Genomic DNA, 13,052 nt, shown 5'->3' with positions numbered 1-13,052 from the left:
GATAACAAATCTAGGTCACGAGAAGTTACCTATATAACCCCAATCTGCATGTTTTTGGACTGTGGGAGTCGGAGTATCCAGAGAGAACCCACGCATACACAGGGAGAACATGCAAACTCCATGCAGAAAGGCTCTGCTTGGTTCGAATTGGGATGCGAACCAAAAACCATTTTGCTGTGAGGCAACAACGCTAACCACTACACCAACATGCAGCCCCACAAGAAGGCAACACACTTTGGTGAGGCATATTGCACATCTTACACATTATTAAAGATATTAAAAGTTGCATTTGTCATAAAATTCTCCATTGATGCAGTGCTAAACCTTGATCACTGAGGGACATTATTTTTGCAATAATCGCCAAATATGAAATAATTGATAGACTAATGACTAAATAGCAATGAATCCTTTTTTTAAAAAATCTAACCTAATCTAATAAAATTTTGAGTGAAGATCTATTTGGAGACAATGCACATGGACTGGGGGACTTTTAGAGAGGAGAGAGAAAAAGGAGAGGTCTTTGCTGTGTGACCACTTCGGTTCAGATGGGGACACTGCAACACAAAGAAACAAACTGATCAGTCCACTGAGACTCTACAAAACACTTTCAAAACTGGATGTTTCTTCTTTGATACTAATATCAAATAAAATCACATATGATTTCAAAATAACATAACTTCTGTTTTGTTTCTTATAAGGTGCAACATCTTTTGTGAACAATTCAGTCTTTAGCTGAAATTGGAAGGAGGTTCTCTTTCATAGCTGTCTCTCTATAGGTAACGCCCCTTGTGTGCCCTCAACAGAAACCCTTTCACATTACGCCAGCCTATTGGCGGGCCCTAATGTAGTGTATGTCGTGTGGGGTGACCAGCCCCCATACCGGGCTGACATACCGATATTCACCATTCAAAAACCTCTTCTCGCTTCATGAAGCCAAAGCTCACGACGGAACAGTCACTTCAGAGCCTCGCTCAACTGTTCACAGACACGGGCAACCAACTCGGTTATCCGTATCTGTGACACTAAGTTGTTGTCCGATGTGTAAGGGCAGCAAGGGCATCACTGCTTGAGCGCAGTTGCCAGTGCCGGCGTACATACCGGACCAGTGGTGGCCTCTCAGCTCCATCCTGGCACTCCTATGTCGGTGTATGGGACCTCCCTGCCCTCAAAGACCGACCGCTTTCAGTCAAGCCTGATGGACAAGGACTAGAAAGTGGCTGCCCTCACGGCCCGGTCACTGAACGCATCTTCACTCCTGAGGGCATACCAGTTAGAGTTGGAGGAGGTGGTGACAGCGAAGCCGGACGCAAAACTATGGGAAGAGATCTGAATCATTAGAGACCCCTGCGTACACCTCCATAAGATTGCAGTCCAGGCCACGGGCAGGGCGATGGGTCTGATGGTTGTACAGGAGAGAGCCAGGTGGTTGAATCTCACAAACATCGCTTCTCATGAGAGGGAGGAACTCCTGGATACACTTGTTGTCCCACAGGGTCTCTTTGACCCAGCAGTAGCCTCGATCCAGAAAAGATGTGAGGACAAGAAGAAAGAGGATGAGCCCCTAAAGCTCTGCTTGCCCAGGTAGTTCCAACCAGGCGCTGCTGGACCCCGCGGCAGACGTTTACACAGGGGGTGACACGCCCCAGCCCCACGCCTTGCTACACGATTCCAAAATTCCCCAGGGCTCAGTATGCGCCACAGACTGCTCCATGGGGCACACACCTTGTCATCAATGGGCAAGAAAGCCAATGACCCAGGCCAGCCCACAGGGGGGTCAGCGAGCTCCTCAACCCTCTCAGGGAGTGAGAAGGAAGAAGCGAGCTCTTTGACACACTTTACAAAAAAAGGTGGCTATTCTTGCCCCCTCACCCCAGATATACATCTCCGGGGTATTGGCCAGCCAGCCCCCTCTCACTGAGAAGGGAGGATTGGATTGCGAGCACAAAATCAGAATAGGTGTTGATAGACAGGTTCGCTGTCGTTCCACCTCAGTTCAAGGGAATCATATATTCTCAGGCTCAGGGAGAGTCGACTCATATTTTACAAGAAGAGATTGACACTCAATTGGAAAAAGGAGCCATAAGAATAGTTCCTCCTGGTCAGAGCCAGGAAGGTTTTTATTCTAGATATTCTCTAATCCCAAATACAGGGGGGCGGGCAATCCAAGCTATTTTAGACCTCAAGGTGCTAAACAAATACCTCAGGAAATACAAATTCAGGATGCTGACTCACGCTTCACTCCTGCGTTTTGTGCACCCGGGGGATTTGTTCATGTTGATCGACCTGACTCATATTTTCACATTCCCATATTGCCTCTATACACAGGAAACATCCGAGATTTGCTTTCCAGGGAGTTTCTTACAAATATCTGGTGCTCCCTTTCAGCCTGTCACTCAGTCCGGGGGTGCACAGAAGTAGCATGAATCTTGTGAGAGAGGGGCATACGCATGGCCACGTATATAGATGACTGGCTTATGGCGGCGGCCTCACCTCAAGATGTGGCAGCTCACGCGGAAATGCTGGCAGACCACATAGAGAGAATGGGTTTCAGAATAAATGTGTAAAAGAGTCTCAGAGGATTTCATTTATAGGCTTTGTGGAGGTTGCATCAGGAAGCAATAGAGGCGATCTTGGAGAAGACTCATTGTACCCTGCCATAGGCTGTCGTAATGTGATAAAAGGTTTCTGTTGAGGGCACGCAAGGGGCATTGCCCATAGTGAGACACTCACTCATGCTACTCAGAGAACCGGGGTTATGCAAATGACCTAACGTTTTGAACCTCATCGTTATTGTTCCCTTTGAGGGGAAGCTATTTTGTGTATTTCACATTTAATGTGATCAAACATATAATTTCTGATCATTGTTGTTGGTCACAACTTTCATGTAAAAAGTCAAACATTTCCCACATGGTCACATGTGATTTTATGTAGTTCCCATCAGGTTTCACATGAAATCTTAGTGTGATCCACAGAAGTATTGTCGTACCTTCAGCGCTGGCAGCAATTCTTTGTCCTGATCCTCTTTCTCTTCTTGCCCTACACAAAAAAAAACATCGGCTCAAAAAGTATTTATAGTGACTGTGTTGCATCATCTAGTGTAATAATGTAAACATGTATGAGTTGTATGTGAGCATTGTATACATACATAATTGTTTCTGGACGACCACTCTGGAAATTGTTCAGCGTGGAGTAGCCTTTCCTTGTTCGCCTCTTCATAATATCTGGCCTGCTCCTCCTTGGACAGTGACTTCCACTTTGGACACACAATCACATACTGTCAGCACAAACAGCAACGTACAGCTACATGCTACTACATGCTAACTAGTGCACAAACACAAGCATCAAAAATTATTACAGATCAAACTCAATCGGGGCAGGCCCAGTAACGCAAACTCCCACAATATGTTTGTGACATAAAATAATGGAATAGAATAATCTTCTGTTTGAATTTAGATTTGTTCTCTGGTCACACAGCAATACATAAAAATCGATTTTAAGAAAGAAAAAAACAGTGGCAAGATGTGAACATTTGTGGTCAGAGGAAAAATGTATCTGTGTTTTCTAGACATTGCTCAAAGCATGACTGTAGCAAACTTTACATACAAAGCAAAGACACTCACTCTTTGTCCAAGAATAGTGTTGAGTGTTGAACTGTTCACTGTGGTGTCCAGTTCAGCGCGGACTTTTGGCCTCTGCTCTTTCATGTACAACATGAAAGCGTTAGGCGGCTTCTTAATATATGTCTGATCTTCCTCCTGCCAGCTCTCACGCTTTCTTTTTCTATGGGAATAGAGAAAAACAAACACAACAAGAGCATGTGTAACCACTGTGTGAAACTGTGAGAGAAGAAGGGATTAGGAAAGGTTAACTGGGATCTCGGCACCAAAAGAGAACTTAATTTGATCATCAGTCTGGCTTTGTTATGGTCTTCCAGTTGGTGACCACTGCCACCGATCAAGTGTTTCTGTCAGGTTGACTCACTGTGACATGGAGGTGTTCTGTGGAGGAGCAGCAGGATCAAAAGCAGTGAAGGACATTCCCGGTGGAAGCGCATACACCATCTTTCCTTTCCTACAAAAATAAGATCAGACACATACATCAGTTAACAAATGTGTCTGAAGAGAAAAAAACGGGCTCAAACTTACATACACTCATATGTGATTTCTTTGCATTTGTGTGTTCCTTACACTACTCCGACAGCAGACAGGTTTATCTCTCCACCCTGAGGCAGCCACATTGACAAATCCTGGAGATCACAGAACAGGTCATGAGAAAAGATACGTCCTCTGTGTCATCTGTCAACCAGGTGTCAGTGTCCCCTCCCTTTAAGTTTTACTCACTGCTTGAATGAGCTGCAATGGAGTAAGAACACATCTGGAGAGTCTATGACACATTGGTAAATAACCACCAGCCTTTTATGACTACCAACATGACCAGTCTACAACCACACGGTGAAGATGCCTCAGTATGTGTGTGGTTAACCATGTACTTGCTTGTTGTGGAGTACTAAAGCCTGCTGGTCCTAAGACGTTGTATCCGGGCCACTGATGTGGCAGGTACTGTGAAGGAGAAAAGTAAACGGACTGTATTTATATTGCGCTTTTCTAGTCATATATATATTGTCTGTGTTGCAGCACCAACTCCATCCCCTCAGAAATCCGAAAATGCCCCCTCTCTGGACATCTTCAAAAAACTCGTCAAAACCCATCTGTTCACCAAGGCCCACAATCCCCCATGACTTTTGTTTGTTTGTGCATTTATGTTTTTTGTGATTTGTTAAGCGACCTTGGGTCCTTTTAAAGGCACTATATAAAACTAAGTTATAATTATTATTATTATAGAACACTCAAAGCACTTTACAGGAAAGTCATATTCACCCATTCACACACATTCATACACCGCGCATTTTCCTGTCACACTCCTTCTCTGTCGGAAAAGCCGCCAGAGGCAATTTAGGGTTAAGTGTCTTTCCCAAGGACACAACAGAATGTGGACTGGCGGAAGCTGGGATAAAACTGCCAAGCCTTTGGGTTGGTGGACGAACGACTCTAACGCCTGAGCCACAGCCACCCAATATCATCATTGATGTATGTAAACACAATCTTTACAGTAAACCAACGCAGAACATGTATTCCAGAACAGCACTGGATTTAGGATTTAGCTGACTGAGAAATGTATCCAGAACTGACTGCAGAAAACTTGAAAATCGTTTACCAAATTGTGATTAAGTTTAAAATTGTTTTGAGGAACTCAAAACTTCTGAACAAACAATCCCTTACTGTTACAAACATCAGCGGTGGATGGTACTGTTTTTGAGACTGCTGTCAGAATGGTTGTATCATAATGTGAAACCTGTTACACATCTCGTCACATTAGTAAAAGAAAATCTTGACCCTTTTTGTTGGTTTAATGATCTAATGAACTTGTAAATCAGTCTATTCATAAAGTGTACTTAAGACCACCCTGACACCTGACACTCGTACATAGATAGCTTTTTTCATAATTAATATTTTTCTGTTTAAATACTTCTAAAATCTACTGCACAAAAACCCTGCTGTGACTTGTCCATCACTGATATCATTGATATCCCAGTTATGCTGCGTAACCTACTGTCTACAGCAGCACATCTACAACCGGACAGTGAAGATGCTTCAGTATTTGTGTGGTTAACTATGGACTTACTGGTTGTGGAGGAGCACTGATGGCTGCTGGTCCTGGGACGTTGTATCCAGGCCACTGATGTGGCAGGTACTGTGAAACCAACACAGAAATCCAGAACAGCACTGGATTTATAATTTGGCAAACCGTCCCAAAAGATCACAATGACCACCAAAGCAACACAAAGGATAACAGAGGGGACTTCTATTAAAAAAAGATTTGTCTGCTTCTGTCTCCCTAAAGCTTCCGCCCATAAGTATCATGTTTGATAGGGGCATTGATAAAATCTTCATGAATCTCTCTACCACTAACCTATGCTTAGTGTCTCACCTGTTCTTGGCTTTGAGCACCTGCCTGGTTGCACAGTTGACCACCTGACTGCATGATATTTTGATCATAGAGTGGCTGTTGATAGAAACTGGGAGCAGCCTGACTGGGAGCAGACATCCATGGCTGCTTGAAGCTGTGTGAAGCTGCTACCAGGGTGGTGGAGACACCATATCCATCACTCAGAATTTCAACTGCCTGAGGGTGGCTGTTGAACCCTGTCTCAGCAGGGACAGCAGGAAGAGGTGGTGAAGTGTTGCCTGTGTCTCGCAAAATTGTATTTATCGCCTCCAGGACTAGGTCAACCACGTCTGCCTCCTCCATCTCCATTGTCTGTAAATAATTCTCCAACTCTTTTTCAAGATCCATCCACTCGACTGATGCTTGTGTCTCTGTCCCTACAGTCTGTTCTCCCTCAAACTCTGGAATTTTTCTTTCTGACATCCTGTAACATTGATAGAGACTGGTTTTCAGAGACGCTTATAGGGAATACTTTATCAGGTGCAAATTCCCACTACTTCACCACATTTCAGAGGGAATAACTGTACATTTTACGTCACTACATCTATCTGACAGCTTAAGTTACAATATTTTGTAGATACAAATTACATGTAGCTCATTTAACATATGAGAAGCTTGAAAATATGATGCATAGTTGAAGATAAAACTATCCAGCAATATATTATAGTTGATTCACTAAAGGCAGCCTCATTGACAAATCCTGGAGGTACAAACAAAGCAGGTGATGAGAACAGTTACATCCTCTTTGTCATCTGTCCACCAGGCGTCAGTGTCCCCTCTCTTTAAGTTTTAGTCACTGCTTGAATGAGCTGCAGTGGAGTAACGACACATCTGGAGAGTCTATGACAAAGGCAAATATTCATCACACAGCAGTGTGGGAATGTTTGCACAGAGACTCACAGAATCAGGAATATTTATTCAGGACCAGACAACAGTAGAAAATGTTTGACAAGAGCCTTATTAATGCACTAAAGCAGCATTTTATGACTCGCGACACGACTTAAAACAATGTACAACCAGACAGTGCAAAGTCTTCAGTATGTGTGTGGTTAACTCTGGACTTACTGGTTGTGGAGAAGCACTGCCGGCTGCTGGTCCTGGGACGTTGAGTCCAGGCCGCTGATGTGGCAGGTACTGTGAAGAGAGAAGGAAGGTTAACCAGCCACAATGTATACTCACAGTATCACCTTCAATGTATGTAAACACACATACAGTGGCTGTTGATAGGAACTGGGAGCAGCCTGACTGGGAGCAGACATCCATGGCTGCTTGAGGCTGTGTGGACCTGCTACCAGGGTGGTGGAGACACCATCCCCATCACTCGGACTTTCCACTGCCTGAAGGTGGCTGTTGGAACCTGGCTCAGCAGGGACAGCAGGAGGAGGAGGTGGTGAAGTGTTGAGTGTGTCTTCCAAAATTGTATTTATCGCCTCCAGGAAGCGGTCAAGTTCATCTTCCCCCTCCACGTTTTGTTTAATCTGATTTAATTTGGCAGCAGGTTCCATCCTCTCGACTGATGCTTGTGTCTCTGTCCCTACAGTCTGTTCTCCCTGGAACTCCCTGTGACATTAATAGACAGCTGGTTTTCAGACACTTTTATAGGGAATAACTTAAGTAGGAAGTCCTGCTACTTCACCACATGTCAGAGGAAATAACGCTACATTTTATTACACTGCATTTATCTGTCAGCTAAAGTTACTAGTTACTTTGGAGAGAAAAATGACACGTAGCTCATTTAACATAGGTGTAGCTTGTAAAATATGATGCATTCAAAGATTAAACTATCCAGCAATATACGATAGTTGGTTTTACTTTAGTTTAAAATACATTGTACATGTTGATGAATATGTATTAATGATCCAATAATATCCTTTAAAAATGGTGTACTTTTAGTTCAGTAAAATGTAGATTTCACTTGTAATATTGTTACACAGTGATATTACTTATACTAAAGGAACCAAAGTCACTAATATGTGATTGTTTGCATTTGCGTGTGTGTCCCTTACACCACTCCAACAGCAGATAGGTTAATCTCCCCATATCGAGGCAGCCTCATTGACAAATCCTGGAGATACAAACACACAGAACAGGTCATGAGAAAAGTTACGTCCTCTGTGTCATCTGTCCACCAGGCGTCAGTGTCCCCTCTCTTTTAGTTTTAGTCACAGCTTGAATGAACTGCAGGAGAGTAACAACACATCTGGAGAGTCTATGACACATTGGTATATAACTACACATAGCAGTGTGGGAATGTTTGCAAACATAGTCAGAATGGTCCGGAATATGTATTAATGTGAGGACAGTAAGTCCTAGTTGCCATCATTACACAGGTAGTTGCAAGTGATCCCACGCAGATCTTGCACAATAGATTTTCCACTTGTAATTATTTTACTTTAGTTTGTAATCAATTGAACTTGTCTCCCATTTCCCATAACCAATGACGGTATATATAAACCCCTTCCTGTGCATCTAATAACCACCACCAATTATCCAAAATAATACTAGATCTAAACAAAATGATATAACATGCCAACAACAAACATACAAGAGCCTTATTAATACAAAATTTCATGTTTCACCTCCATGAAGCGGTCAAGCACATCTGCCTCCTCCATCTCTATTGTCTGTAAAAAATGCTCTAACTCCTTTTCAAGATCCATCCACTCGACTGATGCTTGTGTCACTGTCCCTAGAGTCAGTTCTCCCTGGAACACCGGAATCTTTCTTACTGACATCCTGTGACATTGATAGAAAGCTGGTTTTCAGACATGCTTATAGGGAATAAATTTCGGAGACAAAAATATCAAGTCCAAAGTCCTAACTTCGGAACATTTCAGGGGGAATAACTGTTTATTTTACTTCACTACATTACTTCACAGCTTATAAAATATGATGCATAGTTGAAGATTAAACAGCAATATATAATGGTTCCACTTCAGCGTTGAATACATGTTTCATGTTTTGGAATAGATACTATTGATACAATATAATGTCAAAATTGTATACTTGTATTTCAGTAAAATGTTGATTTGACTTAATATTGTTATATTGCGTTCACACTGGACGCTTTGCGAATTTTCACGTTGCATTGCTCGCAGAAGTTTGGTCGTGCAGCTTGGAAAGCCACACAAAGCGGTTGTACTAACTCCAACTTCGTCGCTCACTTTCTGCCTATCCCTCTCCTTCTCCTTCGCCCGGTCACAATACAAATAGCAACTCGTGTCGGGGTGTCCACACAGTGACAATAGTTATCCTCCATTGATGGAGGTAGGATCTCAACGTGAACTGGCCATCGCGTCACACGGATATTTCGCTTGAGTTCTAATATTTCAACTCGAGCGACTGAAGCGCCTCAAGTGAATTTTGCATCTTTGGTAAACGGACTGTATTTATATAGTGCTTTTCTAGTCTTATAGACCACTCATAGCACTTTACAGGAAAGTCATATTCACCCATTCACACACATTCATACAGCGCTGCTATTTACCATGCATTTTTCTGCCACTTTCATTCACACTCATACACTGTCTTGCCCAAGGACACAACGGCATGTGTACTGGCAGAAGCTGGGATCGAACCACCAACATTCGGGTTGGTGGATGAACAACTCTACGTCCTAAGCCACGTTCCGTTCCGTTACTTGCTCCATTCGCGTCGCCCGCTGTCAGTGACACGAAATTTGCATATATTCACGGCTTTATATTGACTTTCTATGTAATTTACTTGTGTGAATAATGCGCTGCATCCTGTGTTAACACACCATTACACGTTGATGCCCATGTGGGTTTGTTAAGGTGTATTGCGTTGTGTTGGAATTGTGTGGTTTATTGCGAGATTTAGGAGCTACAGTACATTGCAGAGGCCAGTACTGCGAAGCAGGTTTAACGGTTATCAATGTAACTTCAGGTCTAAAGGGGCAGTAAGCAATTTGAATCCAATAAACTTTGTGTAAAATTCAGCGAATATTTCCTCATGGCCCGCTAGCTGTCGGTTCTGTGTGCACCAAAAAAACATAGGCACGGCCCTGGCACTGTAAATTAAAAAAAAAAAAATGGTGAGGACCACACCACTCAACACTGTGTGCAGTTTGTAAACATCACTCCCCAACACCTTTAAAGAAGTGTTGGTGACAGATGCTACAAATAAGGGGTTCTGGCCTCGTGATTAGTGTGTCAATCTCCCAGACCCGAGGCTGCGGGTTTGAGCACCTACCAGTACAGTCAGAAAATCAACAGCAAACAATGTCTCTGCAGAATTGTTTACTGCTAATTTAACTTTTTTTCCGGCCTGCCAAGCTGATTCTCTTCTTACCGGGTAAATCACCATGGTAACTTATGCCTAATGGCTAATCAGCTCCGGCGCAGGTGAAGTTCAAGATAAGAGATCAAAGCGACTCACCAGTCCAACTACTGACCAATCAGATCACTGGAAAACCAGTTTCACCATTCTACAGGATCCTGACTGGGACAAAGGGGTTTAGAGTAACTTAACAAACAATAAAGCGCAGCAGATATTGAGCTAAAAAGTGACGCACACTTTTAGAACTGCTCCTGTTCCGGAAGTGAATTTCCGAATCACTCACTCACTTGACGTCATAAAACCCTTTTAGATTTTTTAAAAATAAAAAGTTTTAAGCCCGGAACCAAGCCAATAAACCACGAAATGAATCGTTACCATAAAAGCTTCTATTCAGAGCAAAAAAAAATCCAGGACTGTGTACATAATATTTTTCAGAATGAAGGAACTACTTGTCCCATAAACCATCGCGGATGCCTTTCCCACGCCTTCCAACCAATCAGAGATGTTGATGTTACACTTTAGGTTTGTGGGTAGTGCAGTACTTCTCGATGAAAACTTTTCCTAAAACAAGGTTGATATACAGACTTGTTGCATATCCTTAAAAAGCCGACTCTAGACCCGTATATCTTAGCTAACCAAAGACCAATATCAAACTTCCCCTTCATTTCTAAAACCCTCGAAGAAATCTGTTGTTTACCAATTATGTGATCATTTGCACAGGAATAATTTGTTACAAGATTATCAGGCAGGATTTAGAAAAAATCGCATTTGTACTCTGCACGCGTGCAGAACGGCATCCGTGAGTGTAAAACCATTCTCGACTTCGCAACACGCAAGCTCGACAAGTTGAGTTTTGAGACTTTGGAGGTGTGATCAGTGTCTGATGCTCCCCTCCGTTGATTGGTCACCAAGGATGTGTCGGGGAAATGTCGGAGTTGGAGAGGAAGTAGGCAATTCGGCAGGACGGTAAAAGAGGTCAGTGGGGGGGAAAGGATAAGGTACCAAAGAGGGAATGAAGGGAGTCAGAGGGGAAAATACATAACTTAGTTTGCACAGTGGTGACTATGAATATAAAGAGAGACATAAAATAAATACAATAATAAATACTGTATATATATATATATATGTTAAAAAAAGAGACTTTTTGTCTCTGTGTTTGTGGTTTTGTCTCGTCCAATTTTAAATTGATGGTCCTGGGGGGCACGGGGGAGCTGACTTGTGGACCCAGTAGGTCGCTATCGTCTTCATTTGTGTTTTGTCTATTGTCATTTTTAATGTTATTTATTCATTTATTAATCTTTATTCGTTTGGCTCATCACATCATCAATGTCCTTTCTCTCATAGTCAGGTTTCTATCACAAATCTAAATAGATATTCTCAGGTCTACAGAAGGATGATGAAGATGACAAACCCACCCCCTTATATCACCACGGCAGCTGGGATCCTTTCAGCACGGCGCAGCCAATGGCCAACATCAATCAATTCACTTAATTATTACATGATGATTAAGGGGTCAATGAATCAATTAATTCTAGTAAAACAGCGATATATCACTGTATATTTTTTACTCTTTTTCCTTCCTCAATTATTTATTCTTTTATTATTTTGACTTCATACTATGATTAAGATAAGACAAAATACTCATGTTGGGGGAATTTGGGTGTTAGAACAGCAAAAATCGATAGCAGAAATAAAAGCGATCAGATATCTATGAAATACAAATACTAGACATGCAATAACTGTGTGGCCGGTGATCCAGCGTTCAATTTACTCTGTAAATAAAACTCTGATTCTGTGTTGATATGAGTGACCGTAAATTAGGCTCAGAGACAGGGATTTCCAAGTTTATTTTTGAAAACAAATCAAAAAAGAAAAAAAGGTAAAAACCAACAATTTATTAGAGACTATTAAAAACAGTCAAAGTAATCACCAATATTTATACTAAATTAAGGAGTGCTGAGGATGGGCGGCGGCAGCCGCAGACAGTGAAAAGGGAAAATTCACAATGGGACAGAGTACTCACCACACTCCAGTGCCCTACACACACACAGCAAAGCAAAACCAAAAATAGGGAATATGAAATATATTTGCCATTTGTTCTTTTAGGCGTAAGTATGTTTACACTGTTCTTCTGTGTTGTAGGGGCAGCGGCGAGTGGCCGGCTGGACAGTAGAGGGTTCAGCGACATAGTTTCTCACCTGTACTCGCAGGACTTTAACCACAATTGTCTGCTCAACCTTTGACCTTTGAGGTGGTCTTTTCATCAGTTAACATCTGAGATGGTTCATTCTACCTGTGAGGCAGGGACACATTCTCCAGCGATTGGAGAGATTTGATTAACACACATTCATCTGGTTTAAAATTTATATATGAAACATCACCCATGATGTTTCCAGGAGTCTGTGGATGAGCTGTCAATGAAATCTTTTAGCATTACTGTTTGTTAGTTTTTAGTTTTGTTAATATTCAATATACATACAATATCACACACTCATATATACTCATCAGTCCAGAGAAGAGGGTGATACTTACATGATACTTTCATGAGGACTTGGTTCAGTTGTTGCATTCTCTGTACTGCGGATGAAATAGAGAACAATGGTTGAGTTCCTTCTCTCATTCTCACTTTCATTCATAGCCTTGACAGCTTGGCATATGTATAAATCTATTTTAAATACTTCTAAAATGTATTAATACAAATATTATTAACGATAATAGCAATTGACTGTTTTATTGGCAATAATAAC

The 13,052-nt window shown here is 42.1% G+C and overlaps 1 protein-coding gene across 6 annotated transcripts; it reads right to left on the bottom strand.

Moving 5' to 3' along the window:
* Nucleotides 1–336: 336 nt before the first annotated feature.
* Nucleotides 337–10,347, bottom strand: LOC118300950. Of its 6 annotated transcripts, none has more exons than XR_004790189.2 (16): nucleotides 10,219–10,347; nucleotides 8,586–8,742; nucleotides 8,013–8,071; nucleotides 7,219–7,566; nucleotides 7,072–7,140; nucleotides 5,989–6,430; nucleotides 5,683–5,760; nucleotides 4,494–4,559; nucleotides 4,188–4,246; nucleotides 3,982–4,071; nucleotides 3,621–3,780; nucleotides 3,146–3,253; nucleotides 2,987–3,036; nucleotides 1,355–2,519; nucleotides 1,099–1,255; nucleotides 337–554 (listed from the first exon to the last, which is right to left on the bottom strand). XR_004790189.2 is itself a non-coding variant. In XM_035625886.2 (14 exons), the coding sequence occupies exons 2-13, from the start codon at nucleotides 8,739–8,741 to the stop codon at nucleotides 2,989–2,991; spliced, it is 1,683 nt and encodes a 560-aa protein (XP_035481779.1). In that variant the 5' UTR covers nucleotide 8,742; nucleotides 10,219–10,347; the 3' UTR covers nucleotides 337–554; nucleotides 2,987–2,988. The 6 variants fall into 6 exon arrangements, 3 of the variants coding, with proteins under 3 accessions (XP_035481779.1, XP_035481781.1, XP_035481780.1); XR_004790188.2 differs by having other exon boundaries at nucleotides 1,099–1,515; nucleotides 2,363–2,519; XR_004790187.2 differs by having other exon boundaries at nucleotides 1,099–2,519.
* Between the last annotated feature and the right edge of the window lie 2,705 nt (nucleotides 10,348–13,052).

Source organism: Scophthalmus maximus, chromosome 2, assembly GCF_022379125.1.
Source record: "Scophthalmus maximus strain ysfricsl-2021 chromosome 2, ASM2237912v1, whole genome shotgun sequence".
In the NCBI taxonomy this organism is placed as follows: domain Eukaryota; kingdom Metazoa; phylum Chordata; class Actinopteri; order Pleuronectiformes; family Scophthalmidae; genus Scophthalmus; species Scophthalmus maximus.
Note: the sequence above shows the minus strand (reverse complement) of the source record. Positions and strands in the feature narration are given on the sequence as shown.